This window comes from Balaenoptera physalus (assembly GCF_965194825.1).
Source record: "Balaenoptera physalus genome assembly, chromosome: 12".
NCBI lineage: Eukaryota > Metazoa > Chordata > Mammalia > Artiodactyla > Balaenopteridae > Balaenoptera > Balaenoptera physalus.
In genome coordinates this window covers 85,275,385-85,295,325 of record NC_138897.1, presented here as the reverse complement: position 1 = coordinate 85,295,325, position 19,941 = coordinate 85,275,385, and the positions used below count along the sequence as shown (strand labels likewise).

Sequence of the window (19,941 nt, the reverse complement as noted above, 5' to 3'; positions counted from 1 at the left end):
TGTAAGTAGTCCAGGTGAGGGTAAGGTGAAGTGTTCCAGATAGAAGGAACACATGAAAAGGAACAAGGGTGAAAAAGAACAAATTGCCCACAGTGGAGGAATATGTGGGGAGCAGGGGTGGAGGGAAGAAGAGGAAGCTGATGGATGGAGAATCAGGAAAAAATGAGCCTGGGGTGGTGAGATGAGAGACTAGAGAGGAAAGAAGGCATTCTGCAGGGACCTAGAGGCTGAGTTAAGGAGTTTTCATCTTCAGGGCAGTAGGGAGCCACTGATGGTTATTGAGCAGGAGAGTGACATAATCACACTTTAAGCATTAGAACAAGCACTACTGTGTTGAAAACGGAAAGGAGAAGGACAAAATTGGGGCCGGTTGACCAATCCAGGGGGGAGATGCTGAAATTCTCCGCTGAATCAGTGCCAGTGGGTGTGAAAGCTGGGATTGGACATAAGAAGCAGCATTTGGGAGGTGGAAGTGATAGGGCTTGATTGTCGGTTTAAATGTGGGTGATGCCAGATATCTACCTGAAGCAACTTGGTAGAGAGTAGTGTCATTCACCAAAATAGAGACCCTGGAGGTGGGGCAGGGTTGGGACATGCCAGGAAGGCAGAGAGAGCAGATTTGGACACAGTGAGTTTGAGCTACCTTGGAGACAGCTGAGGGGAGCAACCAGAAGGTGGCTGAATCTACACATTTTAAGTTTGGGAAAGATTTCAGGACTTGTCGGCAAAGAGAGGGTAACTGCAGCCGTGGGAGAGAATGAGATGTCTTTGAAAGTACAGAGGAGGGAGAGAGGGTCCAGGGTGCAGCCCTAAGATGCAGATCCAGACGCTCTGAGAAGGTACAGCAGGAAGGCTTCCGTGCGCCTATCCCTCAGATGGCCATGCTAATCCTCACCTTACCTCGACCATGGGGGCGGTTACACGGGCTGGCAGAGATAAGCTGGGAAAGCTGTTTGGGAAAGTTGGAGGCTTGCAGATGTGTACAGTTAGATTTAGCGCCACCAGGAGATGTTACAGAGAACGTCTTCCATGGAAAAGCACCCCTGCTGCGTCCTCTCTATAAATCGGGGTGGGGGCAGTGTTTGCTGGCACATCAGGATTCTCGCCATCTGTCACTTGGGCCCCTTAAGAGGCTGTCACTTGCCCTGATTAGTTTATGCCCAAATCTTTATCTTGTTAGATATTGTTATCTGAAACCAAATTGCAATAATTAAGTTGGTATATTTTACTATCAATTTAGCAAAAGAAAAAAGACTGTAATTAACAAAATGTACCAAAGTAAGTAATTGGTTTTCCACTGGAGTTTTAATCTTTAGCAATTTTTTTCCCCCTCAAGCAAGTTTCTCTTGAAAGTTAGGTTTGAAAGGAAGTTTTAATGAGGCTTTTGTTCCTGACACTGCTGAATTCCGAGGGGCCTGGTGCTCCTGGTTTCCTGCCAATTAGGTGCATCTTGTTGCTTGGGGACATCATGCTGGGGCATGACTTAGAACAAAAATGGACTTTTAAAAGTGTATTGAGCACCGTGCTAAGCTTGTTATGGGTGCTGTCTCATGGCATCTTCAGAAGCACACTTTGAAGCAGGTACCATTGTTCCCAATTGACAGATGAGGAAACTGAGGTTCCGAGTGGCTTAGTGACTTGCCTTATGGTAATTAGCAATGAAGCTGGGAGTCAAACTTGGGACATCCTGACCCCAGGGTTGGAGCTTTTAACCACAGAGCCCCCAGGCTTGAGAGTCATTTCACCACTCAGAGCCCTACTTCCCTCAGCCATAAATCAAAGATAATAAAGCCCATTGAGATGTTCTAAGGATTGAATGAGAAAACACCTGTAAGGCACACAGCACAAGGCCAAGCTCCTGATAGGCTCCCTTCCCCGGTTCACGTGAGTGGTGCCTAAGTGTCCATCGTGTGTGTGCCTCCTTCATTAGGCCCCAACCATCAGCTAGAGGGTTGCCCTCCCAAATAGTTCACTGCCCCAATTACAAAGGACCCTCAAATGGGATGGAGTGTAGGTTTCTCAGTATAGCATAATGGCCAATGGTGTAATTCTGTAGTCAGATGGCTTCAACTCTGGCTATACCCCTTATTTTGCTGTATGACCCTGGGTAAGATATGTAACCTTCGTGAGCCTCACTTTCCCCAGCTGTAAAATGGAGCTGATAATAGCACTTCTTGTTTAAAATGTGGGTTTTATTATTAATCGGGTTTGATGAGGCCAACAGATCAGGAAACAACTACCACTGGATAGTTTGTTATTCACAGTTCCCAGAAGGAGAGGGCACATCATACCACAGAGGGCCACACGGGGAAACACCAGGGTCAGTCAGGAGGCAGAGGGAGCCGGAAGAAAATGTGGGCAAGAGCTGTTATTGTGGTTTTCTCAGGAAGGAATGGGCGAGGCAGGGTGAGCTGGCTTAGCATTGGCTAGTTTAACTAATTTCAGTGGGCTCTGGGGTATGGGGGCTGTCCTGAGTAGGGCAGGGGAATATTGGCCCTGAGTGTGAGAGCCTGATAGAGGAGATGGAGGGACGGTGGAGGACTTTGGATTGGTTAGTTTGCATATGAAAAGCACACTTACAGATCAGTCCTTTACTATCTCTAGGAATTGGCTAGGCCTGGGAAGGGCAGTCCCTCCAGGGTCAGCAAGCCCCCAGATAGCAGAACATCAGAATAAAAGGCATGCTAATACACCTCCCCCATAATCATAGTAGATACAGAAGGCTAAGATTAGTGTCTAGCACAGAGTGAAAACGCAATAAGTGTTATTGTTTATGATGAAGAAAACTAGAATCATCCAACCCTTAACTTGAGAGCTTCCTGACCACCTAACTCAACATCCCAACACCTGAGCATTACCACCCCTCCTCGCCCCAGAGGGATGAGAAGATGCTAACTGAGAGGTGGGCCCCTAGAAATAGCTGGTTTGATACAGTCCTCTATCAGTAAAAAGGATAACTGAGTGCTTCGTGTTCTTTAAAGGAAATTTACATAAATCATCTCAGGTTAGAGGAAAGATCATTTCCTAGGGTTGTTGCAGTTAGCCCCTGAGTTGGGGAATCGTCTCAGTGAGTTGAGACCTATCCCCACCGTACAGCCCTCTGAACACCCCGACGCGTGCACCATGGTCCTCACTGCCGCCCACACCTCCCAGCGTCACTTATGCACTGCCCAGCCCATCTCCCCATCCGTCCCCACGTGCCGCTCACTGCAGCAGGCAGTCGTTTCTTCCGTCATTACAACGTCATGATTTATGAAACAGACGATAACATAGTCGATCTCTCTAGAATAACTCCGGCATCGAGTTGTTCTGGCATTCCGCCTCCCAGATGAACATTCTCCCACTGCAGTTTTATCATCATTCTCATTTGGCAAGTAAGGAAACCTGGATTCAGAAGGGAAGCGACCTACCCAGTGACATATTACTAGCATAGAGTAGAATCAGGACTTGAACCCAAGGCAGTCTGACCCTCAGATTGTTTTTTTTTTTTCTTTCCACTATTTCAAAGGAAGTTTCCTTCTCAGAAAACACAAATATAATAGAAAAAAATTCTTTCTATCACTGAGAGGTAGCCCTTGTTAACATTTTGCTGTGTTGCTCTTATTCTCTTGTCCATACGTATATACTGGTATTTAAAAAGCATAACATACCTTATATACAGTTTTGTGTCCTGCTTTTTTCACTTAAAATTATATTTTGAGCATTTTTTATGTCAGCAAAATTTCTTTGAAATGTTATAATAATAATAAATATCTTAGTTTATGGATTTACCATAATACATGTAACCAATTCTTGTTATCTTTTTAATCTTTATTGGAGTATAATTGCTTTACAATGTGATGTTAGTTTCTGCTGTACAACAAAATGAATCAGCTATATGTACACATATATCTCCATATCCCCTCCCTCTTGAGGCTCCCTCCCACCTTCCCTATCCCACCCCTCCAGGTCGTCACAAAGCACCCAGATGATCTCCCTGTGCTATGCAGCAGCTTCCCATTGCTATTTTACATTTGGTAGTGTATATATGTCAGTGCTACTCTCTCACTGCGTCCCAGCCTCCCCCTCCCCCCGTGACCTCAAGTCCGTTCTCTACATCAGTGTCTTTATTCCTGCCCTCCACTAGGTTCATCAGTACCATTTTTCTAGATTCCATATATATGTGTTGGCATACGCTATTTGTTTTTCTCTTTCTGACTTACTTCACTCTGTATGACAGACTCTAGGTCCATCCACCTCACTACAGGTAACTCAGTTTCATTCCTTTTTATGGCTGAGTAATATTTCATTGTGTATATGTGTCACATCTTCTTTATTCATTCATCTGTCGATGGACACTTAGGTTGCTTCCATGTCCTGGCTATTGTAAATAGAGCTGCAATGAACATTGTGGTACATGTATCTTTTTGAATTACGGTTTTCTCAGGGTGTATGCCCAGTAGGAGGATTGCTGGGTCATATAGTAGTTCTATTTTTAGTTTTTTAAGATATCTCCATACTGTTCTCCATAGTGACTGTATCAATTTGCATTCCCACCAACAGTGCAGGAGGATTCCCTTTTCTCCACACCCTCTCCAGCATTTATTGTTTGTAGATTTTTTGATGATTGGCCACTCTGACCAGTGTGAGGTGATACCTCATTGTGGTTTTGATTTGCATTTCTCTAATGATTAGTGATGTTGAGCATCCTTTCATGTGTTTGTTAGCAATCTATGTCTTCTTTGGAGAAATGTCTGTTTAGGTCTTCTGCCCATTTTTGGATTGGGTTGTTTGTTTTTTTGATATTGAGCTGCATAAGCTGCTTGTATATTTTGGAGATTAATCCTTTGTCAGTTGCTTCATTTGCAAATATTTTCTCCCATTCTGAGGGTTGTCTTTTCATCTTGTTTATGGTTTCCTTTGCTGTGCAAAAGCTTTTAAGTTTCATTAGGTCCCATTTGTTTATTTTTGTTTTTATTTCCATTACTCTAGAAGGTGGGTCAAAAAGGATCTTGCTGTGATTTATGTCACAGAGTGTTCTGCCTATGTTTTCCTCTAAGAGTTTTATAGTGTCTGGCCTTACATTTCGGTCTTTAATCCATCCATTTTGAGTTTATTTTTATGTATGGTGTTAGGAAGTGTCAATTCTTGTTATTGAACAATCGTGTTATTGCTACTTTTTTCAATGTTCTATATAATGGTGTACAGAAGATCCTTGTAAATGAGATTTTGTCTGTATCCCTTATATTCCCCTTACAATAGTTTCCTAAACTTACAAGCATGGGGTCAGAGATCCTAGCCGCATTATATTAGACTGTTCAGGTTCTAGCTTTTGATTCATTTTAATTCAGGCACCAGAGAAGATATCCTGGGATAAGCATGACTTCTAAGACATTGACAAAGCTTTATGTACATCTTAGGTGGCAAAACACCAGCCCTGTGAGGCAGAAACTAGGGGGCCAGAGTGGTGAGCCAGCAGGCTGACCGGGTGGGCGTGTGTTGGTAAGGGGACACAGAGTTGCAAGTGACATATCACACCCTTAAACAATGTCTGCCAACAGGACAATCTGGTATGAACTCCATGCCAGAGAGTGGCCTTTCAAGACCCAACCAGCAGAGGCAATAATCTGGCAAATGGGCACAGGCATGAAACCCAACCTCAGCCAGATCGGCATGGGAAAAGAAATCTCGGTAAGTCCCAGGATAGTGCCAGGTCTGGGGGATGAGGGGAGAAGCAGACACAATTCTGGGCCTTCTTTTTCCTGCATGTTAATGAGGTTGCAAACGCTTTCCTGGAGGGTGACAAAAAAGCCTGCCCACAGACTTGTCAGATAATGATTTGGAGCTTAGAAGGCAAAGCTTTTGAACTACGCCTGCAATTCAGGTTCCTGCTATCAGGGCACAGTAACACTTGGCCAGGTTTTTCTTAGCAAGGGATTGCTGAGTCTAGTAGAACGAGTGAATCCCTCTTTTTCTGTTATTTTTTAAAGACATACATTAAGATATCACTGGTATTAATGATTCTAATTTTATTTGGATCTACATAGAATTTTTAAGGTGTTATCCAACTCAGAACAAGATATATGGAAACAGAGAAGCCTGAGTATAAATTAGTAATCATCCTTTAAAACACATCAGGAAGAATCCTCTTTTGATCAGAAGATAGATGTGTCAGGGAAGGCGTAATTATCTGGTATGTTTTTAAGGATTACCTGTCTCTAGATTTCCTTTCTCAAGTGAGGCAATTACTAAGAGTAATTTTCCTGTCTGTGACTTTAAGTGTGCTTATAATATTAGGACGTGGATAGAAGCTTCAGGATTCCCTTTTCTCCCTCCTTTTTGAGAAAAATGCCACGAAACTCCTTGGGGAGCATTATTGAGTTCAGTGTATCCCAGACCTTCTATAATAGGATTTACCTAGTTTGCTATATAGGCTCAGAAAGTGGATGAGTAAAAGGATGGATGATGCAATGGATGAGTGATGCATGGCTGGACGATAGATGAAGGATAAATACATGAACTGAGATGAATAGATAGATGGATGGGTGGATGGATAGATGGATGGGTGGATGGATGGATGGATGGATGGGTGGATGGATAGATGGATGGGTGGATGGATAGATGGATGGGTGGATGGATAGATGGATGGGTGGGTGGATGGATGGATGGGTGGGTGGATGGATAGATGGATGGGTGGATGGATAGATGGATGGGTGGATAGATAGATGGATGGGTGGGTGGATGGATGGATGGGTGGATGGATAGATGGATGGGTGGATAGATAGATGAATGGGTGGATGGATAGATGAATGGGTGGATGGATAGATGGATGGGTGGATGGATAGATGGATGGGTGGATGGATGGATGGGTGGGTGGGTGGATGGATGGATGGGTGGGTGGATGGATAGATGGATGGGTGGATGGATAGATGGATGGGTGGATGGATAGATGGATGGGTGGATGGATGGATGGGTGGGTGGGTGGGTGGATGGATGGGTGGGTGGGTGGATGGATGGATGGATGGGTGGATGGATAGATGGATGGGTGGATGGATAGATGGATGGGTGGATGGATAGATGGATGGGTGGATAGATAGATGGATGGGTGGATGGATAGAAGGATGGGTGGGTGGATGGATGGATGGATTATGGAGGAATCTGGCAGTGGAACGAATGGGTAGACAAACAGACAAATCCAATGAGATGTCAAGGAGTAATCAAGAAGTTATTAGTTAACGTTAAATCACCATGTTGGTTTCCTTTAGGACATTCTTCTCTTCTGCTGGGCCTTTGAACAAGAAGAGAGACCTACCTTTACCAAGCTCATGGACATGCTGGAGAAACTGCCAAAGCGAAACCGCCGCCTGTCTCACCCTGGACATTTCTGGAAGTCTGCAGAGTAAGTGTTCCCCCTTAGCATCTCTCCCCACTGCCCTGTCCTCTGGCCTTTGTCACCTTTTTGCTCCCCTCCCCAGCTCCTCTGCCAACCGTCTCCTTTCCGTGTACCCACCTCCCTCCCCAGCGTACCACCCTTCCCCACCGTGTTTCTGTTCAGGGGAGTCTCCTCTGCAGTTTGGGTCCTAGAGGCTGCCATACAGGGCCTGGATCCCTGTGGCTACCATGGCTGCCTCATTGCCTGTTTCTTCCTCATGAAGGTTGATGCCCCAGTAAGTCTGAGCATCACATGGTGAGGTGGTACCCTGAACCCACCAAGCCCTACGTGTCAGCTGTTCATCAAAGTAGAAAAGTCCTGGGGTGTACCTATTTCACGGATGATAGACGGGCAAGGTGTCTGTGTCCTATTCCTGTACCCACGGCAGACATGACTAATCTGTCACAGCGCATCTGCCATCACTCAGTGGTACTACTCATCAGCAGTTATTTAGAATCAGTGCATGGATGCCTTTCCTGGCCATTCCAGATTTATCCAGCCTCCTTCTTTTACACATGGAGAAACCGTGGCCCAGAGACGTTCAGCACCTCACCCACATCTGCATGGGGTGCTGGTGACAAAGCTGGGGACACAGGTCAGGTCCCAACTCCCTAGTCTAGAGTTTGCTCTCCCCACAACATCAGCCCCTCAAGATTCCTCACTCACACTCATCCGGCTTTGAGATGGTCACTCTGGAGGTGTGGTCCTTTCAGAAACCGCCTGGGTCGGCAGTGGATTGGGGGAGGGCTTGGCTACAGTAGGCCCAGGATCTGGGTCCTGTCTAGGGCTTTGTAATCTGCACAGGGGACCGACCAAGAGGTCTCAGCTGCAGCTGGCACGTTCCCAGGAGGCGAGCAGCTAACTCGAAACTCGCCTCTGGGATCTTGGGTTTTCCCCTCCACGGCTCACATCAGAGGAGCTGGCATTTCTAGAATCCCAGTGTGGCTTAGCCCGTGGTGAGCTGGAGGCAAGGCTGGGGCAAGCCTGCGTTCCAGAGCGGTGCGTCTCAAAATTTAATATGCATTCATATCACCTAGGGACTTTGTTAAAATGCGGATTCTCATTCTGTATGTCTGGGGTGGGGCCCAAGATCTTGCATTTCCAAGGTGATGCCGACGCTGCTGGTCCATGGACCACCCTTTGGACCTGTGTTGTCCAAAAACAGCCACATACCACGTGGGGCTATTGAACACTTGAAGGGGGCGAGTCTAGGTTGAGATGTGCTTTGAGTATAAAATCTACACTAAATTTCAGAGACTCAGGAGAAAGGAAATAATGGTTAATCCCTCCTCTCCCTAGTCCCTAATCTTTCATCTACGTTCTGTCTCTATGAATTTACCTGTTCTAGATGCTCCATATAAGTGACCACATACAATATTTATCCTTTTGTGTTTGGCTTCTTTTACTCAGCATGTTTTCAAGTTTCATCCACAGTGTAGCATATATTATTAGACCATCATTCCTTTTTATGGCTGAGTGATATTCCGTTGTAAGTCTATACCACGTTTTGTTTGTTCATTAATCTGTTGTTGGATGCTTGGTTTGTTTGCACCTTTTGGCTATTGTGAATAGTGTTGCTGTGAACATTGGTGTATAAGTATCTGTTCAAGTCCCTGCTTCCAATTCTTTTTTTCATCACCACGACCACCAGCACGACCTCCATCATCTGGGCACCACTTATAAGGACATGTGTGATAGGTGCCATGTCAAGCATTCTGTCTGCATTATCTCACTGAATCCTCAGGGCCCCCCTAAGAGGTAGTCTGGTACCCCCAGAGGAGGCACAGAGAGGTTAAGTGCCTACTCACAGGTCACACAGCTAGTAAGGAGCAGAACAAATATTGGAACCCAGATTGGTCTGGACCCTAAATCCATGATCTTGACTCCTCCACTCTGCTGCCTTCTAGGCAAAGGCTGCCTGTCTTTCTAGAACCATCCTGGGAGAGTGGGCATAAATTCTGCCCCTGACAGCCCAGATCCTGGCTCAACGGTAGTCAGCAAAGCCTCCACCCACAGCTGGAGTCTATGGTGTGGGTCTTTTCTCACCTCCGCTTCCTTTATCTCCATCCCTTACTGAGCATTCTCAGCAACTCCACATGGCACACGGGCTGGTGTTCTGGTCCCACGTGGCCTCAACCCAGCTCACAGCTGGGTGACCATCCCTAGTCCAGAAGCTACATGCTCCAGTGAGAAGAGCCTGCTGCTTCCTGGCTGTGCACCCTTGGGCAAAACACCTAACCTCTCTGAGCCTCATCTGTAAAAACGGTGTAATGTGCCTTTCTTGCAGGCTATCCTCAGGTTTAAATGAGATCAGGTATGTGAGGTGCTTGGCACGGAGCCCAGCGCATAGTAGGACCTCCGCCTTTTCTTGTAGAGGGCGGGAAAAGCTCATCTCAGACCACCTGACCTCCGAGAGGGCGCTAATTCACAAAAGATGGCGTTGTCATACCCATGTGACCTCTTGCCACTCTCTCCCTTCTCTCCGTGCTCCAGGCTGTGACCACTGGACAAAGGGACAGCGCTCAGCTGCCTCAGCTCCCAAGCCACCTCTCCTCCCCTGCTCTGCCCTCTGCCAGCTCAGGAGGCCAGATGCTCACCATCAGAGGGTACCGACCCCGGCCGGCCTGGGAGCGCTGCACGACTGAGCCCGGCAGCTTCCCCGCACCCCAGACCCACGCCTTCGCTCGGGCAGGGGTGGGGACCCCGAGCCAGGACTTCATGGGACCAGCCAGGGAGATGCGGAGTTGATCAGTGAGGCCCAGGGGACGGTGTAGACAAGAGAACTTTGGGCTGGATGTGGAGCCCCTGGGCCGTGGAGGCTAGGGCAGGAGTCCCACGCGGGCAGGCTCGCAGGACCGGTCTGTGTGTGCGTGTGTGTCTACGTGCACGACTCCGTCCGCTCTCGATTGCCCTTGATGACGGGAGTCAGGCTGCCCCGGGTCCGGGGCTGAGCGCCCATCAGCTGTTTCAGTGTCTGCGTGGTGGGTTCCAGCTGCGCTCTCTGGAGAGACGGGACGGGGGTGCAGAGCTGAGCGCGCGCTTAGTGGAGGCTATGGGGCCGAGATCTGGGCGGGAGGCTCAGCTGTTCCTGTGCAAACATCTGTTCTCGGAGGCCCCCCCACCCCAAGCCTGTCAAGGTTTGGGCACCTCTGCGTATCGCTCCGAAGTGCATGTCCTCTGCGCTCTGGGTCTCTCTGGGCTACGCTTCCCCATTTCCGCTGCCCTCTCCTGTGACAGCCTCGTCCCCTTTCTTCCTCGCTGCCCCCCACTTCCATTTGGAAAGCACAGTGGCTCCCTGGCCAAGATGACTTCAGGGGGCTCCTTCCAGCTCACCTTCATCCATGACGTCCCCCTGAAGTCTGAGCCTTGGGAACCGGGGCTCTGGGAGGGGGAAGTTCTAGGACATTCTCTTTCCCTCCCTCTGCCCTGGCACTTACACCAGCTAAGTTTATCCACCACGATGACGGATATAGGTCATTGGGTTAGGTGTGTGTGTTGGGTTACAGGGCGTGTGCACAGCATCTTGTTTGCAAATGATCCCTCCCCCATTCCTGCTGCTTCACCCTTAAAAAGTCCAGCTGGGGAGGCGAGGAGGGCAGCTGTTTGTCGGGGTTCTGCATTTTCAGCTCCAGCCGGTGCCGAATCGCAGAGCGGCTTCCCCATTCGACGTCTCTGCACGCTCAGCGCCCCTGCCTTCCATCCCTCACCCTCGCTCCCCACCTGGCCCAGCTGCTCTTGCTAACCGCACCAGGGTCCAGTGCTCTACACGGAGGGCGCTGGGAGCAAGTCAGGTGCAGAGTGATGGGGAGAGCTTCTGTCTTATGTTCCTTACCTTACAAGGGAATGTCTTAGGTTCCCCAAACCCTGGACCCCATTCATCTGACCAGGCATCCGAGGGGAATCTGCCCCCCAGCGGGGCGCTAGCAGGACAGCTGGGCATTAGGCAGGAGGCCCAGGGTCTGCCCACAGTCCCGCCGTACTTCTTGGACACTGCCCAGCCTTGGTTTCTTCTGGTCGCCACCTTATCTAGATGTCTCCCTCAAAGAGAGGGGACCTCCGACTTCAAAAACCCACCTGGGCTCAGACTCAACATCCAACCAGAGATATGGGGATCTTCCCCACTTTGGTTCACGCTCTGGGGGCCAAGCCTGCTTCCAAACTGGGAAAAATGATGAGACCGGTCATGCTTCCCGAGACCCTGGCCGAGGGAAACCCCAAAGGCCTTCCTGGTTACTTTCCCAGCGCTCCCACCTGCCTGGGACCAGAGACTCCAGGCCCCCATGTGGGCCATTCCTAAGCATTCCTCTTCTGGGGCATCTGTCCCTGTGGCCCTCAGCCCGTCATTTGTGTGTCTGGAGGTGCTGACACGTGTTTGCACAAGCCCCAGCTGCTTTGCTGTCGCTGCGGGCAGCTCTTGTCAGCGGCCGCCGCCCTGTTAAGGCAGGTCACCCAGCGGACCCGCCCCAGGCCTGAGCCGGGGCCTCCTGAGGGTCTCACGTCTCTTTAGCCCAATCAGACTTCTTGGGTCCGTGGACCCCAGTCTTTATCACAGACCTCTGTGCGGGGGGAGGAAATGAGGAAGGGGAGGGGTAGCCAAGGTCAGCTCCCTGAAGCTGACGTGCTCACCAGAGCTGCAGCCCACGCCCTCTTGCCCCCGTTGTTTCCAGAATTAACTATCAGGGCCACCCAGAGCCTTTGGCAGGGCCCAGCAGCATCTCCACAGGCTGCTTTTTCCATTTGTTCACAAGCACCAGCTTGAGATTAAGGGCGGAGCCTGAGGGACCCAGGGAGAAACCCCAGCTTCCCCTGCGCCTTTGGAGTTTCTCTGCCTGCAGAATAGGGTCCCACGTCACCGGCTCTCGCCTTGCCGTCTCCCTCTTTCCCCAGGTCTTTACTTTGTCCCCTCCTTCCTCAGTCTCGCTGTAGCCAGTCCAGCCCAGCCCCGCACCGCCCTCCTGCTGCACCGCCCTGAATTGTTTAGAAGCCCGCTTTTATTTGCAGACATTTTGATCCAGAAAGAACCAAACCCCTGCTTTCCCTGCTGACCTCAGTCCTTATTCACTGAAGCAGTGGGAGGAGGTCATGTACATTCATCTTTTGCAAAGGGAAAAGAAAAGGCGGTGTGTATATTTACACCGTAGTTGCCAGCCCACCATTGGCTCATTCTATAGAATCCACAACACAGATTGTGTGTACACGTCCAATCACAGCTGTGTGCAGGTGCCCGGCGCCCAGCAGCAAGTTGCCTCTGTCTCCGCCCTGCTTTCAGCAAACCCTTAGGTACACAGGCTTCCCAAATGGACCAGTCCACAGGGTAAAGATTCACTAGGAAGCCTTGACCTTGCCTTCTTTCAAAGGCATGTGGATTTGCACACTGAATTCCCACCCACTCTTCCTGGTCACAGGTCTTTCATAAAATGGGGAGTCCCCTTGCAGGGGGACCTTACGTGGGGACATCTCCACACGTCACCATCCCCAGAGTGAACTGGAAATCAGAGTCTCCACTTAATTGTTTTGTCCTCGTTTTCCTTTTGCTGGTCAAAAAGAAAAATCTTGTCTTGCCATGGAGTCCTCCTTTATTTCTACCTTGGATTCTGCGTCATTAGAAGCCCTGGATTGATCTCTGGAGACTAGACTCCTGTATCTGGGGAACCCCGGTCTGCCGCCTTTCCGCCTCCCACCCCGTGTGCACACATCCCGTCCCACTCCTCACCTCCCTCAGTTCTTGTCCCCACCTGTGACTGATCGTCTAAGGAACAGGAAGGAAGTGATACACACTGAGGCCCAATCACTATGTTTAAAAGTCTCGACTTCGGGTTGGCACATTAGGCCCCGTGGGCTATATCCAGCCCACCAAGTGGTTTTTACAGTATTTAATTGGGGGAAAAAACAGAAGAGCTCATGATATGTGAAAACTCTATGAAATTCAAATAGCAATGTCAATAAACAAATGTTGGCTCACAGCCACACCCACTCATTTACATACGGGCCATGGTTTCATTTGTGCTGCGACAGAGTTGGCTACTTGTAACGGAGACAGGGTGGCCCTTCAAGCTGAGAATATTTACAGTCTTGCCCTCTACTGAAGACTTTTGCCGACCTCTGATCTAGGCGACTGTCAGAAGGAAGAAAAAACCAGTTTGCACATGGTTCCCAGAGGAGGAACAGGAACCCAGGGGGAGGGAGTTACAGGGGCCGAGAACGAGTTCCAGCAGGGGAAGAACTTTCTAACGGCTTGCCTTGGAAGGTAGAAAGCTCCCCGTCCTGGGAGAGGCGTGAGCCAACATTGAGACCACTTGGTGTGCAGGATCTAGAGGGAATTCGGGCCTCAGAGGTCGAAAGAGTCTAATCTGCTCAGGCTGCCGTAAGGAAACACCACAGTCTGGGGGGGGCGGGGGGGGGGGTTGGGGGGCTTCAACAACAGAAATGTATTGACTCACAGTTCTAGAGACTGGGAGTCCAAGATCAAAGTGTCAGGCTTGGTTTCTTCTGAGGCCTCTCTCCTCGGCTTGCAGACAGTCAGCCTCTCACTGTGTCTTCACGTGGCCTTTCCTCTGGGCGCACACATGCCTGGTGTGTCTCTTCTTATAAGGACACCAGTGATATCGAATTACGGTCCTGCCCTTACGACCTAATTTAACCTTAATTACCTCTTTAAGGGCCCATCTCCAAATCCAGCCACGCTGGAGGTTAGGGCTTCAGCATATGAATGGCGGGGGTCTGGGGGAGGTGCACAATTCAGTCCATAGCAAGGACCCTTGGGATTTCAGAGACTGATTTTAGAGTCTTTTGAAGCAAAACTCCCATCCCTGGCTGGCTAGTTCTCAGCCTTGGGTCCCTAAACTTGCCCTCCCCGTCCTCATCCCTTGCCAGCCTTCTTTTGACCCAGCAATCCCCTGAGGGCTGGTCTTGCTTCAGATATGCCACCAATGCACTCAAGCCCCCCTCCCCCTCTGCACTAGTCAGCTAGGGCTGCTGTGGCAAAGTACCACAAGCAACAGGAATTGATGCTCTCATGCTTCTGAAGCCTAGAAGTCTAGAATCAAGGTGTTGGCAGGACCAAGTTCCCCCTGGCACCCGTAAGGGAGTCCTTCCTGGCCGCCCGCTGCTTTACTTCTGGCAGTTTTCTGGCAATCTCAGGCATTCCTTGGCTTGCGGATGCATCTCTCCAATCTCTGCCTCTGTCATCACACAGCCTTCTCCTTCTGTGTGTCTGTCTTCTCACTGCCATCTTTTCATTAGGACACCAGTCATATTGGATTAGGGGCCCATCCTACTCAAGTTCAACTTTACCTTAACCAATGCATCTGCAGTGACCCTATTTCCAGATAAGGTCGCATTCTGAGGTACTGTGGGTTAGGATTTGAATGTATCTTTGTTTTGGCGGGAGCGGGGAGCTCAGTTCAACCCTTGACATCCTCTAAGGAGCTTTCTCTTGTGCCTTGGTTCCTCCATGGCAGATCCCCTGGGAGATAGATTCCCCAGACCCCTGGGCTACGAGGGTCAGCCCATTGCTGCCACTCTTGTCAAACATGCCCCCTGACCCACACCTCCGTCCCTGGGGTCCAGTAGTCCCAGATTTCATCTCCATGGATAAGGGTGGGCGGTCCATCTGTAGCGGGACAGTCGCTTGACCATTGAATGAATGTGCTTCAGCCCAGTCCGAAAGGGTTGGTGACACGATGCTTGCTTTTATTTGTATTCTCACTCAGCGGCAAAGGAACAGACCTTGGTGAGTCGCGCTTTTGCTGTGTCCTCTTTTGGCTTTGCCTGTGAAGTGAGGAAGGTTTTGAGCAGGCTCGGGGGATGCTCTCCCTGGCCCCCAGCCCCACCTTACCCCCCCCCCAGCCCAGCCCTCACCCGTAAGGTAATGGTCCTGACCTCGGGGAGGGATGAGATGCAGCATATGTCAGCCTGGACCCTGGAATGTGGGAACCCCGTGTCTGGAAGGTTCTTCCTGGCTCTCCCGAGGGCATGCCTCGGCGGCCTCATTCCTCTCCTGTCACTGACTGCCCTCTCAAGAGCATACTGTCCACGCCCATGCTGTTAACCAACTGGGGCAGAAGGTTGGTGGGAGATCTTCAGTCTCCCCGACTTCCTCAATTTACCTACGCGCCAGCACCGAGCGTAGCGCCTGGCACGTAGTAGGTACTCAGTAAATGTTTGCAGAATGCCGGGGTGGAGGGTTGCTGGGTCAGAGCGAGGCCCTGGCACGGGGCTCAGACATCCTTCCCTGCAGCCAGGGGGCTCCACTGGCAGGGCTGGGCAGTAATGGGATTCCCACAACCGGGCCCTGTGTTGTGGCTCCCACGTCACTCCAAATGAATTTGCCAGATTCAGCGGTCGTGACTCATAAAGAGACCCGTTGGGGCAGGTGTCCCAGGGTACCTAGGCCCTGGGAGGCGGAGTAATGATGCACCTCTAACAGCCACTCTTCAGTGAGCACTTACTATGTGCCAGGCCAACTGAATCCCCCACTTCGTAGGACTGGACGGTCCTAGGAAGTAGGTACCATTATCCGCATTTCACAGGCAAAGAAACTGTGGGAAGGAGACGTAAACCAGCCTGTGAAGTGGTAGAGCCAACATTTTAAATGTGATTTTTTGGGCTCGTTCGTTCCCAGGAACCCACCACCATCTTGAGTGGTTATGCCCAGCTGCCCATGGGGATGTTACAGTTCACACCTGTGCTGTTATCTGTAGCTCATAACCAGGAGAGAGGGAGGATGCAGGGGAGGGTGGGGACCCTCGTGGGAGTTTGCACGGAAGCTCCCACTTACGGTCCCAGACTGACAGGCTGCCCGGAGCTGCCCGTTTCCAGGAAAATGGGCATCTGGGTTGGTAAAGCCACTCCTGGGTTCCTCCAGCACCCCTGCGCCGAGCAGCCTGTACCGTCAGCTCAGCCCTCTCCCTCTCCTGTACTTAACATTTAACTGTGGGCCTCTGTCCCAGGAGGCTCTCCAGTGAGTCCTCCTCCCTCTCAGTGGTCACGCTGACCGCTGGGATCCTACTGCCCCTTTTCCTAACACCAAGAATATGAAAGATTTCTCGTCATGGGGTTGAGATGCCTGCTGTCCCTCTATTGAGGACCAAGCTGGAGGAAACGGGTTTTGCCCGGAGCTTGCCTGATCCAGGTTGACCCTGGATCAACACAGTTTACCAATTGTGTTGCATAGACCTTTAATTCCATAGCAGACTAGATGGACGTTGCATTAGTGGAAGGGTTCTGGGACAAATAAGCATCGGAAATGCTTAGCCAGAACAAGGTTGAACTTAATTCTTGATTGCAGGACTTAACCAGAGCTTTTAAGACACTACCATGTAGTTAAACCTGTAAAAGGCCAACAGCAGGCTGCTCTTCCTAAGCTTCCCCAGGCTGGCTTCTGAATCCCCAACAAGATCAATCTCTGTGAATTCAACTCAATATCTTACACGGTATTCTGAGAGCAAGTGCCAGCCCACAGAAGAGAACAGCTGACCCCCAGCACTTACCCACCACCTGCTAGGAGCCAGGACAGGTAGATCGACCCCGTCCAGCCCCACCTCTCCTGGAGACTGGCACTGTGAGCAATGAACGTAGAAGCAGAACAAGATGCATTAGGCAGAGAGATGTGGCTGGGGGGTGACCACTGGCTGCTCCTGAGCCCCAGAAAACTTGAACCTTGCCCCTGCCACCTCACATTCCCTACCCAGGCCTGCTGAAGGAAGACCCCGGTTCTGTGCATGAGGACAGTGGTTCCATGCACAAGGACGCCGCAAAGGGAAATTCTGGCTGATCGTGTCTTCCAATGGAGGGGTCAGATGTGCTGTGTGTCAGTGACTTCCCCAGCATACCATGGTTCAGAGACTAACAGAGGACATCATGCCCTCATAGGGGCCAGCTAGGTCTTGACCTGAATTTTTATCTTCAGCCAGGTCATTGCAGTGAAGATCTAGAATGATCTATATTTAGAAGATCTAGAAGGATGACCTAGTCCAAGGAGTACAAATATGTGACATTTCTGCTACCACTGCCCCTCCTGTACTCTTGGCAGACATTGCTAATCAATCACAGCATGCCTTGCCACTTCATGTGGATGTGAGTAGCCAGCCTGATCTCATGCCTCTCCTCCTTTCACAGGAGAAAGAACTCAGGCCCAGAGAAAAGAAGGTAAACTCTTCCAAGCTAGGTCCCTTCTTAGAAGCAGAGGTAGATTTAGAACTAAGGCCTCAGAAATTTCCAGAAGCCTAGTCATTTGACGTCTTGTCTGTAACTGGTGGATGGTGTCGAAGGGCCCTGCAGAGCTTTATTTTCAGTCAGGCAACTTGGAAAATACAGAAAGAAAGATTCTGTCTGTAACACCTTGTGTATGATCCTGTTTGGTAATGTGTTTGCTTGGAGAGAAATCATTTATCTTCCAGGGAACAGCTTCCCCTCAAGGCCTGACTGCCACCCCCAGCCTCGTACCAGGGGCTGGAAGGCCTGGGGACCTTAAGGAAATACAGTGTGTATGTGAGTGGGAGGGATGTTCTTCACTTGAGGCAGTTTGTAAAAGTTTCTGTGGTTCAACCTGGACATCTCGGAAGATACGGAATGTTGCCTATAGAGGGGCGGAAAGGAAACCTGACTCCAGTTGTTTTTTGGTTTCTTCCCTGTGTGGAAGGCTCAAAATCGAGTTTTCACCCAGATAAAATTCCCTGGGGTCCTAGTGGACCACCAGCTCTACTCCTGAGCTCTTGAAAGGCTTTTAATAACCAGCTTGGTGGCTGAGAGTACTTTCCGTCTGCTACCTCTTCCTTTCCTTCCTCCCCTTATCTTCCACCACCACCGACTCCTACCAGATAACATCTCCCCTGGACCGTGAACAGAGGAGAAAGTTACACAATAGTAGAGATGAAAAATAACCGCCATGTATTTAGCTTAAATTAGCTCAGAAGAACAGCTCCCTCCCTCCATTGAGTGGGCAGCCATTGTTTATGCCAACACGCTGTTTGCATCCTGCCTTCTTAGATTTGAAAGTCTAATGATTAAAAACAAATCTTAGTTTTTCTTTTTCACCACTTAAGAAAAAAAGACCAGCTTGGCTAGTTCTTCTAGTTTAAAATTACCCTGACCTCCAGCACTTAGAGTGAGAATTTTGAAAAGACTGGTGCCAGGATAGCAGGAAAAAAAACCACAGGCAGACAGTAGGAGGCAGAGAAGCCTGTTCTGAAGTGGTGAGCAACGGGCTGGTCAAGGTGGGAGATGAGCTTTTGACGGATGCCGACGGCTGGGTCAGTTCAGAATTCTGTGGGGTTATTTCTTCATCCGCCATGTATTCGGTGGGTTATTTATTGAGCATCTACTACATTTGTAGACCCTGGGCATTCAGTGATGAGGGAAACAAAGTCTCCCCATTCTGAAGCTTAGAGCCCAGTGGAGGAGATAGAAAAGAATCTGGCCAACAACAATCTATAAATTACCACTCACATAGCCCCCGAATGGGGGACCAGTAACATGAGATGTGGGGAGGGGAGACTACTGTGGAGGGAGCATTTGGCAAAGGTCTTTCCTAGGAGGTGAGATTTCAGATGAGATCTAAAGGAAGAGAAGGAGGAAGAGATGACAGTTCTAGGTCAGGGTCTCCCAGCCTCAGCACTGTTGATATTTGGGACCAGATCATTTGTGCTGTGGGCAGGGCGTCCTGTGCACTGTTGGATGTTGAGCAGCACCCGTGGCCTGCATCCACTAGATGCTGGTCGCACCCCCCTTTCCTGCCACCCCTGAGTTGTGACAACCAAAGATGTCTCAGACATTGGAAATGTCCCCTGGGGGGTAGAATCACGAAAACACCATTCTAGGCTGAGGCATGGAAGGAGGCCAGAGGGGATGAGCAGGGTGGACAGTGGATGAACTGGGCTGGGGGGTGGGGAATAGGAGCATCCCGGGCGGGGGAGCATCTCAAAGGTCTTCTAAGGGCAGCGGGAAAGCACTGGGAGCTTTTAAGGGGTACAGTGTCACCATCTGATTCTCACTCGTTTGAGCCAAGGCATGAGGTCTTGAGTACACTGTCACCAGCCACATCACTGGGACCCACTTCCAGCCTCCTGCCATCTGCAACCTTTCACGAAAGAAAAAAGGAAATCAGACAGTGGTAAACAGGAAAACTCAAGGCGGGGCCTCCTTGAGTAACTGTGGCATGGAAGTGGGTTTTAAAGCAATATTTAGCATCTTCAATGGTTGGAAGGCTGCCTAGGTGAGGAGGAAGTTGACTTGCCTGTCACCATCTACATGGACAAGGCAAGGTCTAAAATCCCAGCTCATGGGCTAGGAAGTGAGCCACAGGCCACCCCCCCGGTGCCTGGCTCTCCCTGCCACATCCTCCCCCGTTCCTTCTGCGGTAGCCGGCTCCAGCCTCTTACTGAAGTAAAGAAATCTTATCACTTGCATCAGGCAACCCCAGCGCTGCTCTCAGGGGCTACTCAGGGAAGTCCCCTCTGTCTTCCCCAGGAAGGAGAGTCTCCAGGTATCCGAGGGCCTCTCCACCCTCCTTCCAATCCCTAGTTAAGTGT

The 19,941-nt window shown here is 50.0% G+C and overlaps 1 protein-coding gene across 13 annotated transcripts in view; it reads left to right on the top strand.

Annotated features, from left to right (window-relative positions):
• Nucleotides 1-19,808, top strand: part of KSR2 (kinase suppressor of ras 2) — a 435,324-nt gene extending 415,516 nt beyond the window's left edge. For 11 of the 13 annotated variants that reach the window (XM_082416782.1, XM_082416781.1, XM_082416779.1 and 8 more), the window contains one exon: nucleotides 5,541-6,637. In XM_082416782.1, coding sequence (XP_082272908.1) covers nucleotides 5,541-5,814 — 274 coding nt within the window. In that variant the 3' untranslated portion in view covers nucleotides 5,815-6,637. The other 2 variants (XM_082416773.1, XM_082416774.1) reach the window with 2 other exon arrangements.
• Nucleotides 19,809-19,941: the final 133 nt, after the last annotated feature.